Source organism: Ambystoma mexicanum, chromosome 5q, assembly GCF_040938575.1.
Source record: "Ambystoma mexicanum isolate Mex_15411 chromosome 5q, UKY_AmexF1_1, whole genome shotgun sequence".
Taxonomy (NCBI): Eukaryota; Metazoa; Chordata; class Amphibia; order Caudata; family Ambystomatidae; genus Ambystoma; species Ambystoma mexicanum.
The window spans coordinates 103,572,900-103,593,416 of NC_090933.1; the positions used below are offsets into that span (position 1 = coordinate 103,572,900).

Sequence of the window (20,517 nt, forward strand, 5' to 3'; positions counted from 1 at the left end):
CTGGGCCCCCTAGAAGAGGGGGGTGGCCACTATTCTCCGGGGAAGAGGCACTAGAATCCAGGCGGCCGGGGCTCTCAGCAGTTGTTGTTGTTCTTTCCCCTTGCGGGAGGGCCGCGCATCCTACGTCGACCGGATACCCGGGACCAGGGGCGGAGAGACTCCCCGCCAGCTCCCCCGGGTGAGTGATCCGAGCCCCCCGGGACCTCCCCCCTTGCGTCCGGATTCATAAACTCCTCAGCCTCCCGAGGTGAGGGGATTTGCTGAGTCTTTCCCTCCCAGGTGAAGGCGAGGCCTGAAGGAAAGCTCCAGCGGTAGGGAATCTTGCGTTCACGTAGCCAATCAGCCATGGGTTTAAGAGCTCTTCGTTTGGCCAGGGTTGATGCTGCTAAGTCCTGGAACAAGGCTATCTCCGAATCCCGGAAGTGGATTTGTCCCATGGCTCTGGCCTTCTGCATTATCTCCTCCTTGAGCCTGTAGAAATGGACACGGACCAAAACGTCGGCTGCCCTACTGGGCCTCTGCCTGGGTCTAGCCCTGTGCACTCTATCCAGCTCCAGGGGAGAGTTGTCTGGGAGGGTGATGATGTGGTGGAGGAGATCGTAAACATATGATGGGAGGTCTTTCTCTGAGACTGCAGACAGAATTCCCCGGATTTTGATATTGTTCCGCCTGGAGCGGTTTTCAGCGTCTTCTTGTCTGGCTTCAAGGGCGTCGCACCTGCACTCCAGGGCTCTGATCCTGTCAGCCCCCTCTCCGATTCCAAAGTTCTGGTCACATAGCGTGGTTTCAATCTCCTTGGTTCTTGATTCAATTTCCCCTACTCTCTTGTCCAGCCGGGCAATTTGACTCTTTACTTCTTCGGTGCCTTTCTGTAATTCCCTGGTGAGGGCTGATAGGTCATGAAGGTCTGCTTTTGTGACCGCCTGAGCCGCCCCGGCCGCCTGGTCATCGGGGAGACCATCCCCCGTCGCACCTTCATTGCGCTCACCCTTCTTGCTTTTATCCCCCCCAGCGGGCATGGTTAATAGCGTGGAAATGTCCGTCTGCTTGGCAGTTTTGCTGGCTTTGGACATGGTGACTCAGCACTGCTCGTTCCACTAGGATGTGAGTGGGGACCACCAGGGCCAGACCGCTGCAGTCACTCGGACCCCAACCAGTCCCAGGAGGCAGCAAAGAGTCCAGGACGGGCCAAGGCCCAGTCAAGGTGGTTAAATTTTGCCTCAGAGAGGGGAGATCAAGGGGCTCCTCGACAACTCCCGGGCCCGTTGAGCGAGATGCGGCAGGTGCCGCCTTACCTTGTGGCAGAAGCGAAAGGAAGTCAATCAGCCCCGGGGAAGGTTACTATAAGTTTGATGCAGTGAGATTTGCAGAGCAGTGCGGGATAGCAGGAGGAGCACAAGGGGTCCCGAGGCACAACACAGGCAAAGGCAGGCAGTCCGGGAAGATGATTATGGAGCACCGCAGTTGGAAGCAACGTGGAAAGGGTGGTAGCAGCCCAAAAGGGCCACCTTGCAGCTGAGGCGGTGACCAGTTCCTTTTGGGCCCGCTGCGGGAGATGGGCGCCCTCCCTGGGTGTCACTCTTGACGGCGAGGCCGCCGGTGATCCCTCGGGTGATTGTAGGCGCCGGGCCTCTGATGGCAGCTGCAACCCGGTGGGGAGGGGGGAGGCCAATGGAAGGGATCCCGGCCAACCTCCCCTCCGACAGAAGATCCAGGAGGCTGAACATGTTGGGAGCCAAGCCTTCCCCAGGCGAGGAGGGGGCGGAGGAGCTCCCGCGTAGTAGTTCCGGGCAGCAGTCTGGAGGCCTCCCGGATCGCCCGGCTCGGTTGCCGGCACAGGCGAAGGGTGCCGCGAGAAGACATCACGGCTAGGCGTCCTCCAGGACGGATCAGCTCCTAGGAGGCCTCGGTACCCCAGCGGGAGCCGCCCCCACGGGGGTTGAGAGGCAGGCACCGCTGACTGGTGCGATCACTCTGGGTGCTGTGGAGCTGGAGCGTAGCACACCGTGTGGGCCGCAGGGAGCAGGGGGGCCCCCGAGACACGCTGACTCCGCCGTTGGCTCCACGGGCTCTGGGGCGAGCCAGGTGGAAGAGGAGCCCCGTAAGCTGAGCCCTGCTTCAGGCGTTGCAAGTCCCCGCGTCTCCGTGTCTCGCTGGGCAGAGGGGATGCCTCGAGGGATGCGGCGGGGATCCGTCGCTGTGCGTATTAAGCGGTGCGCCTCCGTCTCCCGAGCCCCACTTCAGGCGCTGCAAGTCCCCGCGTCTCCGCGTCCCGCTGGGCAGAGGGGATCCCTCAAGGAAAGCGACGGAGATCCGTCGCTGTGCGTGTTCAGCGGTGCGCCTCCGTCTCTGACCCCCAAGCCTCAGGATCAGTGCCCGGCCTGGGAGGAGTCCGCCATCTTGCCTCCCGCACTCGCTCCGTCTGGGGCGGCAAGCCCACAACTGCCAGAACTATGCGGGCAGCTCTCGTAGGGAATCAATACTCAGGCAAACCATGCCGCAGCTCCTCAGCTCTCGACAGCTCTAAGTTAGGATAAGGATTTTAGCTTTTCACTGGTGCATAATCGCTGGTAGCGTGGCGCCAGCCGGGAGCTCTCACAGAGCAGGTCCGACCGCCATGGCTCTAAGCCACATCCCCCGAAAAGTCACTAGTTTATCCGCTGGGCATCTCTGCTTTCTCTCACTCCAGCCCAGGTCACCTTTTAGCTTGTAATACAGTTCAACAAAAGTTTGTTTCCTTCTGGTTACCACAATTCAGTATAGGTTTCCATCCACTGGGCTCAAACCTTTCAATCACAATTTGTGGGGGATCCCTTCCCCAAGCTTCAATCACACCTTCATAGTATTCCCTCCGTCGGGCTCAAGCATCCTATCACTTTCCTTCTGCTGTCGAAGACTTTCAAAACTGCAAGGCTTTTGCTCATATCTTGGCATGACCACTTTGACCTTCTTTTCTCAAACCTCACTTCTTCTCTCCTACACCAAGGCCTCTTGGTAAAAGTAGTTTCAAGCACAGTACTTATTTCAAAGTTCAAAGATATTTCTCACATCCAGGTTTCCCTCTGCCAGGATCAAACCTTACAACAATTTCACATCTCAGTTTCTTTTTCTTCCCGCCGCTTCAGACATTTCACAGAGACGTTCGATTGGGCAATCTTCTTTCACCGGACCACTCTGTATCTTTAATATGCAGTTCTTTACAATGCTTTGCTTTCTTTCGCGTCTTATCGGCACATGCGCAACCTTCATTCGCCGGATACTGTTGCCATCAAGTTTCATTTAACAATACCGGACTTTCATTGCTTTCATCAAATTACTGGCTATGCTAATTCATTTTCGTCTTTCGCGGCTTTGAACCTGAAGTCAAGGCTGATACCACAACTGCCGCTGCATCTCCCCAACTCTGCCGTTCACCCAGGAGGGTGGCTGATATCCTTGAAACACAAGACGTTTATCTCTTCTTTATAGCTGGTGTAAGGAAGGCAAGTGACCACCGTTCAAGGGGGTTTATTGAACTACAACCAGGATATGATAAAAGCCTGTCTAATCCTAAATCTACAGATGGGAGCACGCTACAACCATCAAATAATAATAATGCAGTCCTAGTGTTGTCTTGTCAAAATAAAATGGCCTATACTAAAAAACCTATTGCCAATCCTTACCTCTAAATACAAACAGCGTGGGAGATAATGTTACAAAAAGAAAGAAGTGCTCAAAATGATATGTCAGGATGTTCAGGCTGTTGGTCTCCCTTCTGGACGTTTTTAGCACTGGACAAGGGGGTCCTCTTGAGCGTAGCACAGTCTCTGGCTTTGTTCACATGAGGATACAGTTCAGTCATAACATCAGGACCTTCTTTATGCAAGTCTCTTTACTCCACAAAGTCTCTTTATTCAGAGGACCTGATGCAACCAAACAAAAATGATGAGTTCTTTTAATCTTTTTTGTCTTTGGATTTCTCCAAGTATTCACTTAATGTGATTCACCATTCACCCAGATCACCCTTAGTCAGGCGAGATCTCTTTAGTACAATGTTCACAGGATATTCTTTCGGATGACGCATGGTTCACCACAGATCCCCCTCAGCCATGTTCAAATCCCCTTTTAAACACAATTAGTCTCCCTCAGCTGAGCTCAGACCAATTTCAATCAAGTAGCAAAGACTTTTGAATGTGCCCAGGTTTTAGCTTGACCCATTGCAGGACCACTTTGATTTTACAATTCCTTCTCTCTACATTTGTCCCCTTTGGGTTTGGATTCCTAACAGAGACTTTCGAATGAGCATGCACGTGATGCCAGACCACTCTTTTTACAGATCTATGTTCACTTCAAAGTTCAGTCACTCATTTAGTGCATTAATTATATTCGCATCACTTGCCACATACACTGCATGCACTGTCCTCTTCAAATTCCTTCATCCAATGTTGCCTCTGGCAACCTTGGGTTCCAGACAGTCCAGGTTGATATCAGTCTCCCCAACTTACCGGATGTGCTGCCTTCGCTGGCTTTTCTTTGTTGTAGGAGCCAAGGACAGTACAACAGTGGCAACTGCTTCTCCCCGCCTCCACTATTGACGCAGAAGAGCCCCAGGTACCTCCAACACACAATGCAGGAGTCTTCAGCTTTGACTAAAGGTCTTATGTTTTCTATTCTCGAAGGCTCATAAAGTTATGGTCTTTCAGTGAAAAGGTCAAGGGCCATTCCTTTGTTTTCTTTTTAGGTCTCGCCATCTTTCGCCTTGTATTAAACTGCCATCTTGGAACTACTGCTTCCTCGTGTGCTTTTCCTTGCTCAGTGTGTGCTCTCGTGCTCCGCCTTTTGTCCATTTGGGGAAGTGCGATGGAAGTCAGGTGTGTGTAATGGTCAGTAATTCCGTGACCCTGCCTGACCATCGTGTTGGGATATGCCGGTTATACGGGTCAGGTGTTAGTCCGTTTTCCCTTATGGTGAGTTGTCCGTGAGAAAGTGTTTGTGTCGGAAATGATGGGGGGGTTGAATCCCTAAGTATCCTACCTGCCAGGATGGGGTAAAGATGTTATAGGGAAGAGGATACCGCGTCTCACCGTCCAGTGTCCAACTTCTACTGCCTGAAGACCCCCCCCCATCCAGGTGATCCTCCCGCACTGGTTCACCCCCAGGAACTGGATCCAAAAGCGATCGGCGTGTCTGTAACGCTCACCTGATTCTCGCAGAGGCGCCGGTCTTGACTGGGCGACTACCGTATCTTCAAAGGTGATGTGTAGCACCCGGTTGGCTCTTTGGGCTGGACCTCTGTGCACTGTATGCCTGACTTCAAGAGTAAGATGTCTGCAGATAGAAAATATGGGATAACGAACTGGGGTTATTGGGGTGTCCCTATCTCTTTCCTTTCTTGCTCTCCTGTAGACCCCCAAAGGTTAACGCTCTCACCTTAGGTAAGTGAATGCCGAGCTCTCCATCTGCCTCGGGGCAGGGTGCTGTAACCAGTTTCTTCACTGGATCGGTAGCGCAGGCCTCTTGACTTCAGAGGACTGCTGTCTGTCGTTTACTGCACGAACGGTAAGTTTCGAGTAATTCTATTGTCTTTAAAGTCTTTAGTAATGATGTCTCTTGTTTTGCAGGTTCCGGCGATGGCGGATGACGGGCTGAAGTGAGTTGAAGATGGAGTCCGTGTGATGAATAGAAGCGCCTGGAAGCACGTAAGTAAGCGCTTGTTGCCTGCTTCACGATGCGCTCTAACTGTCTTTTATTTTGCAGGTACGAGTTTGGAGCGGCTGCAGGGTGCCGGAATACCCACTGGGGTTGATGTGGAAAGGAGTAGTGGCACGTGAGTATCAAAGTTCCCCAATGTCTTTAAACGCACCTTGTTTTGTCTTTCAGATGCAGGGTGCAGCGCCGAAGGCCTCCGGAGCGTGCAAAGAGTTGGTAAGCTTTTGACTTTCAGATGCCGGAATGCAGTGTGAAGAACTCTGGAGCGCACGAAGAGTAGGTAAGCCTTTGTCTTTCAGATGCCGGAATGCAGTGTGAAGACCTCCGGAGCGCACGAAGAGTAGGTAAGCCTTTGTCTTTCAGATGCCGGAATGCTAACCTGTTCTTTCTTGTCTTTATAGGTGTTGCTGAAGACTGGATTCAGGATGGTAAGCCTTTTTCCTTAGGCCTAGGATCCGATGCAGAAGACACGATGAGCGTTCTGCTGCAGAGGATGCAGAATAACGCAAAGCAAGATTCATCCACCGGGTGTGGTTTAAATAGCCTCCTGTAGTGCTTAGGTATCTCCTTCCACAGCCACGCCTAGGTAAGAAAAGAGTTCCTGCTTTCCAGAAGAGTTCCAGTGTTCTGAATCTAGGGAGTGGCTCCTGCCCCACCCAACAGGAAAAGTAGTTCCAAACAGAAGAGGATCAGAGGCTCAGCTGGCAGGCAAGTAAGCAGCATGGTCTGCTGCAGGTAAGTCCACCCAAGCATTATGAGCCCGGCGCTTCCAGCGCTGGGACTGGGCATATTTATGAGCCTGGTGCCACTGGCGCCAGGACTGGGTCCAAAAGGTCCCAATTGGGACTGGTTGGCCCTCGGAACCTGGGTTATGGATCTGCTTCCAAGGGAGTTGGGAAAACCCTGACCTTTTGGAAGCAGAGATCATGACAGTGTCCTGGCCACATGGATGACAGATCCCTGGGCACTAGTGGGTGAGACACCCTTAGGTTTCTCACATTCCCTTCCCGTATGCGATGTAGCCGCATCTGTTTCCCAAGGGAACCGAGAAAGGAAATCTACGTTCCCTTGATCTTTGCTTTTTTTCGGTGCTCCACAGTGAAACAGTATGGTCGCCGGTCTAAGAACCATTGCATTCCTAAGGGTTAGAATCTTTCTATTGGCTAATCCAAACTAAAGGAGAATAATCTGTGACGAGTGTGAACTTTCTTCCTCGGAGGTAATATTTAATATGGGTAATGGCCCACTTGATGGCAAAGGCCTCTAATTCTAACACAGAGTAATGTCTTTGACGTGGGAAGAGTTTGCGACTAGTAAATAAGATGGGGGTGTTCCAATCCATTGCAAATTTGTGACAAGACTACTCCTAGCCCTATAAGGGAGGCATCTGTTTGTAATACAAACTCTTTTGAGAAATCTACTACCTTTAGGATTGGGTTCTGGCACACAGGTTTTTTTTTAGGTTGTAACACACATCGTCCTCGTCAGTCTAGTACATTTTCTGGGGTTCATCATTCTTTAATTTGTCGGTCAGTTTAGCTGTTCTGCCTGAGAAATTAGGGATAAACCTACGGTAATTACCAATTAGCCCTAAGAATGCTCTAAGGTCTATCGTTTTCGGTGTAGGGGTATCTAGGACAGCCTTTATTTTCTGTGTTGAAGCTGGACACTATCATACCCTACAAAGAATCCAAGGTATTTCACTGCTGATTGGGTCAACCTGCATTTGGATGGATTGGCATTTAGGCCGGCTTCCCTGGGGGCTCTCCTTACAGTAAAAAGATGGACAAGGTGGTCTTCCTAGGTTTTACTATAAATGACTATATTGTCAGTATAAGCTCCACAGAAATCAGAGTAGGGCTGTAATATTTTATCCATGAGTCGTTGGAAAGTGGTGGGGGCCCCGTGTAAGCCAAAAGGGAGGACGACTTTGATGAACTGAAACAGTCCGAAGGGCCTCGAAAAAGGCTGTCTCTTGCTTTTTAGGTCCATGTACCCCTTGGTTAGGTTTAGGGTGGATAGAAAGGTGGCATTCCATAGTTTATCAATTACGTCGTCGATGCCTAGCATGGGATAAGCATTGAATCTGAGATGGCATTAACTCGGCGGAAATCTATGCAAAACCTCCAGGAATGGTCTGGATTTGTGACCAATTCTGTAGGGGTGGACCAATAGCTTGAAGAGGGTTCGATGATATTGGCTCTTAAAATTACATTTACTTCGTGAACCATTATCTGTTTACGGGCTTCCGGGAGTCTACATGATTTCAGATGGACCACCTTTCCTTTAGGTGTTCTAATATAGTGATTGGTTGTTTGTTTGTTTATAGGGCGCCCGAAACCCTTGGGTAGCTGGGCGTACAACATATCAAGAATACTTAGAGCGTAGTTATAGTTTGCTTAGTTACAGTTTGCTAGTTGCGTGCATTATATAAAATATATCTATTATATACATTTGTTACATACAGGTATAGACGGGTACAGAGGAACTTTACAGGCACAGTTACACAGTAACAGAGTTAATAGATGAGGTGAGGGCCGGGCATAAGAGGGGCATCAGGGGTCTAGTAGTCATTGTGTCGTAGCCAGATGCGGGTATTACGTCTGAAGCTACCATACAGCTGGTCCCTTCTTGACTCAACTGGTAGTGCATTCCAGTTCTGAGCTGCTTGTACAGGGAAGCTGTTCCCTTCTGTTTTTTTTAGACTGAATCTGCGTATTTGGAGACAAAAGGAGTTGGCTGTCCTGGTTGGTCGTGCAGAGGATTTTCTTAATATTTTTTCCTTAAGATATGGGGGGGGCTGCATTATTTAAACATTTGAAGGTTAACGTAACGATTTTGTAAAGGCTCCCATCACTGATTTTTAGCCAGTTATGGTTTCTCCTAATGTTAGAGCTATGCTCTCTAGTAGGGAGGTTCAGGGCCGTTCTGAGCGCGTTGTTTTCCAAGTCTGTAGTTTATTAATAATGTATTTGTTTGCTCCTGCATACAGTGCATTGCAGTAGTCCAGTTGTGATAGGATGAGGGCATTGGCTAGGGTAATGCAGCTTGCTAGTGAGAGAAAGTTTCTAAAAGCTTTGATAAGTTTGCCAGTGTAGGCGGTGGATGAGGGCAGGGAATTTACTTGTTTTTTTAGGGATAACGTGGAATCCAGGTAGAATCCAAGGGTTTTCACTTCTTTTGGCGACTGAGATTGTATTACCGTCAATATTGAAGGCACTGTAGTTAGTGTCAAGTTTTTTGAGATTGTTGGGGGAGCCAAGGATAAGGATCTCAGTTTTTTCATCTTTCAGGCAGAGGCATTGGGTCCATGCCTGAATGAGGATGTAAATCTCGTTTACTGAGGCTGTATCCGCGGATAAATTGCCCGAAAGGGGAATGAGGATCTGGATGTCATCAGCATAATTTGTATAGCTGACACCCAGTCTGTCCAATTTGTCGAATAGAGGCTTAGTAAATGGATAGGTGCCTTTCACTCTTCCTGGATCCTCCAAGAATACATCGGGAAATGCTATAACTAGAACCTGTAAATCTTCTTGTTGCTGATTAGATAGCTCTCGGGGAATTAATTCAAAGGTATCCATTTCCTCTGGCACCAAGCAAGATAATATTTTGGCATTTTCGGGATATTAAAGGATTTTCCTTCCACTCTTTTAAGAGGTTTACGTGGTACAGATGGGTCTTTTGTTTCCTGTCAGGATGGGCTCCCTTATAAATACAGTTTCCTGTGCGTTCCAATATTTCATATGGCCCATGCCACTTAGAGACAAGTTTGTTTTCCGAAATAGGTAAGAGGACCTAATTTTTGTCCTACGGAAAACAACCTCAAACTTTCTTTTTTGTCATTGGTGGACTTTTGTGGTGCTTGGGCTTTTTCCATATGAATATACACTAGATCTTGAACAAGTCTCATATGCTCTCGCAATTGAGTAGCAGATTGCGAAAGGGTAATAGGTGCCTCTTCTCTTCCTTCCCAGGTTTCCAGGAGCATTTCTAGGATGTCTCAAAGTTCTCTACCTCGAGTAGTTCAAAAAGAGAGAATCCAGTGGAGGCCTGAGGGGTTTTTCTCACTGCAAATAGTGCCCTGGGGATCATATGGTCCCAGTCCTTCCCATCCTTGTCTACCAATTTCCTCAGGATCATGTTAAGAGTTTTATTGACTCTTTCCATCAATCTGTCGGTTTGGGGGTGGTAGACAGAAGTTCTTAAGGTGGTGATATGGAGTAGCTCCTTGACTTCACCCATGAGCTTGCTCATGAAATTGGATCCTTGATCCGTCAGGATTTCCTTAGGATATCCAACTCTAGAGTATGGTCATTGGTGTTTTATAATATGCTGTGTGGTGGTGTTCCACATAGGAAATGCATCAGGGTATCTGGTCGCATAATCAACAAACACAAGTACATATTTGTTACCCAGTCTAGAGGTTTCTCCAATGATATCCATCCCAATCCTAGAGAAAGGGATTTCTATTATTGCTGAAGGATTCAGAGGGGCAGGCAAGGGAATGTGGGTACTGGTTATTTGAGATATCTCGCATGTCTGAATCAAATTTTTTATATCAGCATGGATACCTGGCCATTAAAACTTCCTACTGATATATGCCTGGGTTTTGGATTGGCCTAAGTGTCCCCCTGTCAGATGAAAGTGGGCAATCTATAATACGATATTTCGGTAGGTTTTAGGAATTACTAACTGATTTTTGCTTAGGCCTTCTGTGGATGTTTCTTTTCTAAACAGTAATCCTTGTTTTAGGAAGAAAAAAGGACTTCCCTTTTGTACCCCCTCTCCTTCGGGAATTGCTTGCAAGAAAGCCTCAGCAAGGGCTGGATCATTTCGCTGAGCGAAGGCCAGATTGAGAAAAATAGTAAACTCTGCTTCCCTTTTTTCTTCATTCGTAGAAGCTTCACCAGATACCCCAAAGCCTAATGTACCTCTCTCCATATCTTCCTGTTCACTCACTTTAAAATGAGGGAATAGAGCTTTTTCAAGAATTGCCTGTGCAATTTTGTCTCCACAATATACTTCACATGGGATGTCACCATGGTTCTGTAAGAGAACCTTTGTTTCCCCGGAAGTCGGGATTTATGACGCCTGCCAGAACGTGGAGACCGAATTTCCAGGCCAGGCCAGATTTTGGGACCAATATTATATAAAACCCAGGAGGGGGTATCAAAAGTAAGTCTGTGGGGATAATTCCTCTTTTCCCTGGAGGGGTAGTAGCTACAAATATCAAAACCTATTGACCCTTTCGTGGCCACAGAAGGGTCTATGGCTAAGCTTCTGAAATTTTAGGGTTCCCCAATTTGTTTCAATTCAGTCATATCCCACCACTGACACCACATGTAAGGAAGGCATGGTATCAACAGTAAGACAGACACAAGTGACCACAGTTCAAGGGTGTTTATTGAACTTCAAAAACGGTATGATAAACACCTATATAATCCTAGATCTACAGATGGGAGCAAGCTGCAACAATCAAATAATAACGCAGTCCTAGTGGTGTGTTGTCAAAATAAAAGGGCCTATACTAAAATACGTATTGCCAATTCTTACCTCTAAATACAAAAAGTGTGGGGGATAATGTTACAAAAAGAAAGAAGTGTTCAAAATGAATCTCAGGATGTTCAGGGCCATAGCCTCCCTTCCAAATGTTTTTAACACTGGACAAGGTGGTTAACTCGAGTGTAGCACAGTCTCTGGCTTTTTTAGCATGAGGATACAGTTCAATCATAATATCGGGACCTTCTGTATGCAAGTCTCTTTACTCCTCAAAGTCTCTTCATTCAGAGGACCTGATGCAACCAAACAAAAACGATAAGTTATTTTCCTCTTTGGATTTCTACAAGTATTCACTTTAGGTGATTCACTATTCACTCAGACCCCCTTCAGTCAGGCTCAGATCTCTCTAGCACTATATTTGTTCCCTTTTGATCCCTCTGTCTGGCTCAGATCTCTGTAGCACAATGTGTGGGGGAGTGTGATGGAAGTCAGGTGTGTGTAATGATCAGTAATTGCCTGACCATCGTGTTGGGACCCTTCAGGTATATGGCTTGGGTGTTAGTCCGTTTTCCCTCACAGTGAGTTGTCTGTGAGAAATGGTTTGTGTCCTGGGGTGGGGTGGTTGAATCCCTAAGTATCCTACCTGGTAGGATGCTGTAAAGGTGTTATAGGGTAGGGGATCCTGCGTCTCGACCGTCCAGGGTCCCACCTCTACTCCCCAAAAACCCCTTATCCAGGTGATACTCCTGCACTGGTCCACCCCCAGGAACTGGATCCAAAAGCGATGGCCATGTCCTGGCCACCTGGATGACAGATTCGCAGGGACTAGCGGGTGAGACACCTTCAGGCTTCTCACACTGGGCTTGCTAGCGCAACCTTCAAGGCCCTTCTGAGGTAATGATCTCTCACCGGTGTGAGAAACCAAAGGGTGTCTCACTTACTAGTCCCCGGGAATCTCTCTCAAGTGGCCAGGGCACGGCCATTGCCTTTGGATCAAGACCCTGGGGGTGAACCAGTGCGTGAGGATCACCTGGGTGAGGGGTCTTCAGGGAGTGTGGGTGAGGCAGCCGATGGTGAGACACGGTATCCCCCCTTTTTTGTAAATCCAACCCCTCCTATTTTGTAGGATCCGATGTCCCAACTCCCCCCCGCCCCTTTCTGCACAAACACTAGGCTGAGGAAGAGGGCGACTGAGAGTAACAAGACTAACTCTTATACATCGTACTGAACATGTCCCGCTAATCGGGTCAGGCAATCAGGCACTTGACTTCAAGTGTATACACCTGATTCCAATTAGCTCTCCTCATACAGATAAAAAGCGGAACCTAGAGACTCGCTCTGAGCAAGGTGGAACACGAGTACGAGCAGAACTTACTGTGCGAAGGTGAACCTACTGGAGCAGAGCAACGGACCAAGGGACAAGAGCAGCGGGCCGAAAACGCCAAGAGTTCCCTACTGAAGGTTGTTGCCTCCACAGGTCCATGAAAGACCTGTGGAGAAGACCGAGTTGGTATTAACCTTGAATTGTGAATTGGAAATCAAAAAGGCAAGAGTGAACCGCGCTCAGCCGGTGAGTTGGCAAGTGACCTGAGAGACCCATGTGTACTAAGAAAGATTGAAGTTTGCAACATTATCACACGTGAAGGCTGCACGCGTCTGGATGAGACGTGAGGAAAGGCAGACCTGCAAATGAACTTTAAAGCCAGCTTAGCTGTAAAAGTAGCGATACTGAGTAACAGAGTGGTCCGTCGAAAGGGAGTAGCCCACTCGAAAGTCTCAGTGAAAGGTACATTGTTTGAGGCGATAAAAGTAAATGAATTGTAAAAGCGAAACTGAACAAAGTTAGCCCTGAGAGAAGGGGAGAGGAAAAGCGGATCATTGAATTCTGAGTCAAAGTGGTCCTGCTGTGATCTGAAAAAGAAGCCCTGCACATTCGAAAGTCTTCGACATCTGAAAAGCGGTCTGAGCCCGACTGAGGGAGAACCAAAGTGTAAAAAGCTTGGGGAAGGGTGCCCCGGGAAGTATTGTTGAACTGTGCAAGGTCTGAGCCCGGCAGAGGGGGGATCAACATTGAACTGTGCAAGGTCTGAGCCGGGCAGAGAGGGACCGGTGTGAACTTTTTGTTTCGTTATTTGGGAAAGACTGGAACATGAGCCTTAAACGTAGAAGGCCAGGCAGGCCTCGATCCACGTTCTGAACTGTTTCAGTGTTAAAGCCGAGCCACAGTGTGTCATCCTGCCTATAGAAACTGCCATATTCCGTGCTTTCTAAACGTGGGGAGGAGAGCTGATTCAGCCACATTTATTCTTTGAAGAACACTGATTTTCCTTTTATATACGTACCTCATTTACACATTTTTCTGTACAAGAGATAGGACAGGCATTAGATTTTGTTGCATAGGCCATTTTGATTTGACAGACACGACTACCTTTTCTTTATTTTTTGATGGTCGAGACGACTCCCATCCTAGTTATAGGGCAAAGTAGGAGTTTTTCCAAACCCCACAAAGTTAATAAAGGTTTTATAGATTGTATCTTTTGTGTCGGTGTCATACTTGTGATACTGTGCCTCCCCTACACACCACTCCTCTAAATCCCACTGCTCCTCTCCTCCCACTGCTACCACTATCCTCTTCCCACTCTACCTCTCCCCCCGCTATCACTGTTTCAATGGATTTCTAGAATCTGGCCTGGTGGACAGATTTTTGGAGGTCACCCTAGTTAGGATGAACAGGGAGCTCTGAGGGGCTATCCAAAACCCAATCAAGGTATATAGATGGAGCAGTCAAGCTTAGTCTCATGAGAGTGGGGTTACGTGCCCTCAATGAGTCGACACAGGATAGCACACAACGGTTCAATTTAGACAGTCAGTTATAAAAATCGTTTTTTTATTTTAGGCCTTTAGAACACACTGAAAAATGTACGTAGTACCATCACACAATAATCTATAATAGTTAGCTCAGGGGCAACGTGCTCGCCTTGGAAGCAAGGCGACACAGAGCACCACAGGTTCGATCCCCGGGTCCGCGCTTGGAAACCTCTAGGTATTAAGCGCGTTATAAATAACATAACATATCATATCAATACAAAATATACAATCACCATTAAGTTCACTTAATAGACATCATCAAATAACTTATCATGCAATGCAGGTACGTACTTTAGATGCAATACAATGATGGGAACCAATCACAAGCACAATATCCTAACTTTAAACGTCCAAACGCTAAATTGAATGGGGACTTGGTCCCATAGGTCACAGGGTCCAACACAAGGTTTCTCACAGGTAGGAGTTCTCTTTAAAAAGGATGCAATGGGCTTGTGGTTGTTATTCGTTTTTTGAAACTATTTTAAAAAAGAAATGTACTTATTGGTTTAATAATAGTACATAAATAATGTATGTGTAAACTGTCTCACAAGTGAAGAATAAATACAAATAACTACTTTCTATAAATTCATATGTGACACGCTGTAACCCTGCCACCTACCCACACGACACACATAAACACACTACACTTTCACATAAACATATTTTCCCTGCTGTCTGTGTCTTTCTTTCTCCCTGTGTGTGTGTGTTCCCTCAGTGTGCCAGTATGTAGCCGACTAGCCGGGCCACAAGCTACATATGGCTATATGCATGTGCTATTGCTGCGTTGTGCTCTATTCAAGCATGTGAATTTATGAAAGATCCAGTGCTGGAGAGGAATTACTTGTCTGCAACTGTAGTTCTCCACCGTTGGTATCTTTCATAGATTCACATTTGACATGGGCTGTTGCTAGGTCTGGAAAAGATCCGGGGCTATGCTAATGTCAGAACTGTCGGGGCGCTGGGCTAGTTAGCCTTTTGGTTGTAGCCCCTGAACTTCTATCCATTAGTCCCCCTAGCACTGCCCCTCAATGTGACACACCCACTTCCTTGTCAATGCTGCACCTACCGAATTCTTGAATGACAGGACTGAGGGTTCAAATCTGATGATGGCTGCACTAGATGGAACTAATTGGCTTAGAATAAAGAACCAAAACGAGGTGGAGAGGCTATAATCTCTCTCTGTGGTTGCAGCATATTGCTATGTTGTATTTCTAATGTACTAGTAGATTCACAGTCTGACGGTGTGGAATAATGCAAGCGTATAAATCTACGAAAGTTACCAATACTGGAGAACTACAGTTAGTCTGGGAGAGAAGAATTGGTTACTTAACTATGTACCTTTAGGCCTGTTCACTTCATGTTATTCCCTTGGTTGTATTTCGCTTTCGATTTAAACCTTGTTCTTTGCTTTTACTTATTATTTGGCATTGTTTTATTCTAGATGGCAAGGTTCATCAGCCTATGCGCCTATTGTCTGCATCAATGGATAAGACTATGATTCTTTGGGCACCCGATGAAGAGTCCGGAGTTTGGCTAGAACAGGTAAAGTACATTCTTTCCGCTACCAAAGGATGTAGAAAAGTAGTATAGGTTTTTCTTTTTCAAGTATTAGCTCCTGTACACATCGAACCAAAATATGTAATATGAATAACGCTCTTCTGCCCAAATAACTACTACCCGTTCCTTGCACTGTTTGATGGCGCCCATGTTCGAACCGCCTCCCAAAGTTGTCCTTTTCCTCCTCATAGCCAGGATATTGCAGTTGGTGAAGGTAAGGTGCTAGGCAATCCTCAAATCCCTTGCTATTTCAATGGGACCACCTTTCCCGTTCCTTGGGGAGAAGTCAAGACACCCCATATCCCAGGGAGAACCACATCCCTGCAACTCTCTCACTCCATAGAGAAACTCTCCATCCATTTTATCGGGCCTACTTCACCTGTTCCCTGGGGACGTGAATTAAGACAGCCTAAGACCCTACCATACCGGGGGAGGGCTACATCTGTTCAAACCCTTCCCCCACTAGCAGCGCATCCAAGGAGAAGGATATCTTTTCCTCGTTTTGCTGGCATAGCTAATAGGAAAAACACTTCTTCATATTTAGCACTGAGGATTGTAAACAGCATTTACACTGATCTTCAAAACAATCGGGAAGCCAAAATGCACAGGTAAAGGGGAAGAAGATTGGCAACTAGGCTTATTCAAACAGCAGGGCAAGCAAAGGAGGGAGACCAAACACTCTTCTAACCTCACAAATGCTCTCAGAGCACATGCACATGGTCTGAATCCAGAATGGCACCCACGCTTTTCAACTACTTCCGTCCCGAGGCTAGAACTGCAAAGCCTCATAGTCAACGAGATTATAGCCACTGAACCTATGCCTATTGCAGCCAATTAGGGCATGCCTCTCGTCTCGGTCAAAAACTAGGGCCTGTTTCAAAATCATCAGGGAAAAGGCTACCAGGAGTAAAGGGGATTGCTGAGAAACTGAAAAAGGCGTGGAGTGACTTGGGAAAGCAAGAATAGTGATCTGAGGGACTTGGTGTAGCTGGGAGAAAAGTGAGGCGCATAGATATCATAGTGGCTTGAAGAAGCTGCAGTGGCAGAACAGCCTTAGGACATGTACCCCCAAAAACGAGCGGAATAGAAGAATGTGGCCGAGGGTACCCACCCAAACAGTGTGTGAATAGATCTGTCACTGTGAAAATGTCCTGGGCACTACATCCATGAGAAACTGGCCGAGTGAGCAGTGTTCTATATCTCTTGTTGCGGAGTGGGATGCTCACTACATCCCCGAGAGTGAGCCGGGCACAATATTCATTGCAAGCGAGTGGCCCCCTTATCCCTTAGATGTTAGAAGTCGCCTATATGTCATAAAATTGAGTGGGACCGTATATCCCTTAGAAATTGGCTGAGCTCTGTATCACTTAGCAGCCTGTAGGACACTATGTCCATTGGAAGCAAGCCAAGCACTATATCCCATGGATGCGAGCCAGGCACCATATCCCTGAAGAGCTGGTCAGGGACTATATCCCAGGAAGCATTTCAAATAGCAAGGTAAGTGTTCTATACCTGAGATTGTACTTGGAGTGGAGGACCAGAGAGAGAGACCAGTTAGACTATGAGATTATTAGATCCCTGATTTACTATAGTTTAACCCATGCTGACATTGTTCAACTAAAAGGACCTTCATTTTTTGTAGTACCTGTAGGGGTCCATCCCATTTCTCCTTCTGACCACAACAAAATAAAGTCTTAAACATACTTCTCTGCCACGTAGTCTGTTGGATGCTCACAGCAAGCAATTCTGAATATGTAAATATATTTCTGATGCTTGTGAATCTGCTTAGAATCACGTGCTGTGGATATAGTCTGACATCTATTGGTAATCGCAGAATTCCTTCACACATCTGAAGAGCCTCGCTCCGATGCTGCTGGCTGCAATTCGGGTCCATGATCACCTCCACCGTCCGTTTAAACTTCCGGCAATGGGTGCGAACCTGTTCCTGTAACTCAGACTTGGTGCTGGTGGCGAGGAACATTTTTCCTCGTAGAGTATTGCATTTTTTTTTCAAAGATCGAAAAGGGACGTCGACATGGGCGTGACTGTAACACTAAACCTAATGTGACATGTAGTGTACCCAAAATCCTTAATGCGTCGAGGTGCCACATGATTGTTTTTTTCCACCTATCTAGTCGGTCGCACAAAGGCGGATCTCGTAAGAGTTCATATTGCTGATCCATTCTTAAGCGGTTTACTCTTATCTTCTCGACGGCTACTCGACGTTTGATCCTGCCTCGCCGACGATCCTTCTGCTTACGGCTCGGCCTCAAAGTAGGGAGAGTGGGCCCCTGTTATTACTGGCTTTCTCTCGAGAATGCCTCTCCTTTGCCCCTCCTTTTCTCTTTTCTTTGGTCTGGCTGACGTTTCTCTCTGCTTTTTAAATTCTGCCTGTCTTGCAATGGAACATTTCCTTGGAAAGATACCCATTGCCAATGCAATTGGTGGCTCTCTCGTAATCGCGACAAGTGGTGTTGCAAGGCCTGTAAACTTTTTCGGTCCAAGAACTTAAGACAGGCGCATGAAGCAGTGGGCGGCCTACGCCATACAGGCCGCGAGTCACTCCCCCACCGACACCGGCACCTCAAACGAGGAGTCTGTTGACAGCCACAGCTCTGATTCAGAGGCCGTTGACCTAACAGTGGAACCTTCACATTCCCATGTGTCCCCCGACAAGCATGCCACCGGCAGTGCAATGGAAAAGGCACACCACAGTGACATGGGTACACATGCAACACCTGCTTTTCACACACAACCCCTACACTTTCCTCGAGGGATCTACTGAGAAAGCGGTTGTCACCCGCGGGCCCGTCGAAAACCTTCGCCGGACCCTCTGAACCTTACAGTTCAATGCCCTCTGTGCACCTGCCATTGTGGCCTATGAACAGTGATAAGTCTTCAGTTTCAGCTGGCGCTTATTTTAAATCCCCAGCCCCCCGATGCAGTAGCGTCAAAAGTTGCTCCGAAAGGGTCCATTCATCGAAAACACTCCCAAAGCTTGGGAGAAGCTTTCTAAAGCCTGTTTACACAGCTATGACCCCCAAAAGGCCTCCCCTTTACCCAAGGGCTATTCTCCATCCTGTCCACCTTTTCTAGGGCCCTGTAGCAGGATCTAGCTCCAACTGCCCAGGCCTTTCCTTCTCCTGATGATTCAGGCTCTTCTGGGTGGACTAGAGATACATTTCAGACTTAGTGAAAGTATTATTTTGCATTGATTGGATTCTATTTTGACAACAGATTTTTCATATGTGCTTTATTTTCATGTTTTTCAACTAACCTGTCTTTCGACTCATATGTGTTTATATTTACGATAAGAAATTAAAAATGTTCTATTTTTTTGAAACTCACACACCTGTGTCAATATCTAGCTTTATTGAGAAGCGCGACAGGAGGGCCTTTTTCCCTTCAGATACATTTGAGGCATTTATGGACAAAATGGCTAAGTGTATTAATTGTACAGGCCAGTTTGCTGATATTCTCGAACGCCATAGGTCTGTTCTGAAGTCCCAGAGACTCCTTTCAACAGGTGGACAGTTTACATCCATGGAGGAACAACGTCCTCCGGATCCCCAGGTGGGTGAATTTCAGGATGACCAAGACAACGCCGACAAGGACATCTACTAGGTTCATGACCCTAGCCACACTGCTCAGGACCTTGCCTCTCAAGACCCAGACTGGGTCCCTTCGGATGATCAGGACACATGGCACTCTACGCCTCCCCATGACCCTGACCCAGTGAACATTTTTTTGGACGCTCCTCCTGTCGCTCAACCCAGGGACTCATCACCCAATGACCATCAGGTGCTTTTTAACAACCTGCTTAAGAAGGCGGCTGATCATTTTAAAATCGCCACCCAAGAAGCTGTCCCTGAATCAGACTTCATGAAGAACATCCGTAAGGAAAAGGTCCTGGTCAGTCAGGCTATCCCCATCTTAAACTCGTTGAAGAAATGCCTGGCCCCCTCTTTGTTAACAACCTGGCTCACTTGTGGGGTCAACCCTCGAGCGGAGAAGATGTTCCGCCTGGTGCCATCAGACCCTCTGTATATCAGGGGCCATGCCTTCCCGGACTCCCTAGTTGTCACAATAACATGGAAGAGGGTAGGAGTGCTACTATCCTCGTCGGAGTCTCCACCAGACAAGGATTGCAAAAAATGGTCCTCTCTCTACAAACGTGTCACCACCTCTGCTGCCTTCTGCACCCGGATTGCCAACAACACCACCACGCTCCTTGCGAGCTACAGTGACGTTCAATGGGGACTGTTCCAGGAGGGCCTCCAGAGTGTCCCGGAACCTATCCACAACCAGCTTCTAGCCGTAATTGTGGAAGGACGGCAGGTCATGCAAAATATTCTTGAAAATACCCTAAACGCGTCCTCGCACTTCTAAAAGCCCCGCCTGGCTGAAGAACACAGGCTTTAAGCCACAAACCCAGGTATGCCTCATCAATAAACTGGTGTAGGATGACGCCCTCTTCGGTAAAACCGTCGATGAGGCGTTGGAAACCGCTAAAACGGAGCACAAGACCTTAAAATCACTTATTCAGATCTCAGCCAAATCCCTCGTTCAGTGAGGAGCTTTCAATACCTCCTGACCCTTTCATGGGCAGCCTTTCTCCCGCTCCCCACAGGGACGGTATCGTTCTGGAGGAACCCATTGGTATTCCGGTCAGGGTACCTCCAGTGGTTTTCAGTCCCCACAACAGCAGGGATTTCAATGAGGGATAGGTAGAGAAAGGAACTCTGCTTCCAGAGGCTCCCAGCCTCAACCACTGAATGACCCTGCAGTATGGCTACCCTTCCATGCTTCTCCGGTTGGGGGCACTCCAAACATCTTTTACCCATGCATGGGAGGGGATCACTTCAGATCAGTGGGTACTCAAGATCAGCGCTCATGGCTACT

General features: G+C 47.7%; 1 protein-coding gene across 2 annotated transcripts in view; it reads left to right on the top strand.

The window, feature by feature from the left end:
* ELP2 (elongator acetyltransferase complex subunit 2) overlaps positions 1-20,517 on the top strand; it is a 1,316,635-nt gene that overhangs the window by 697,260 nt on the left and 598,858 nt on the right. For both annotated transcript variants that reach the window (XM_069620606.1, XM_069620607.1), the window contains exon 10: positions 15,500-15,600. In XM_069620606.1, the coding sequence (XP_069476707.1) occupies positions 15,500-15,600 (101 nt within the window). The remainder of the gene's footprint in view (positions 1-15,499; positions 15,601-20,517) is intronic.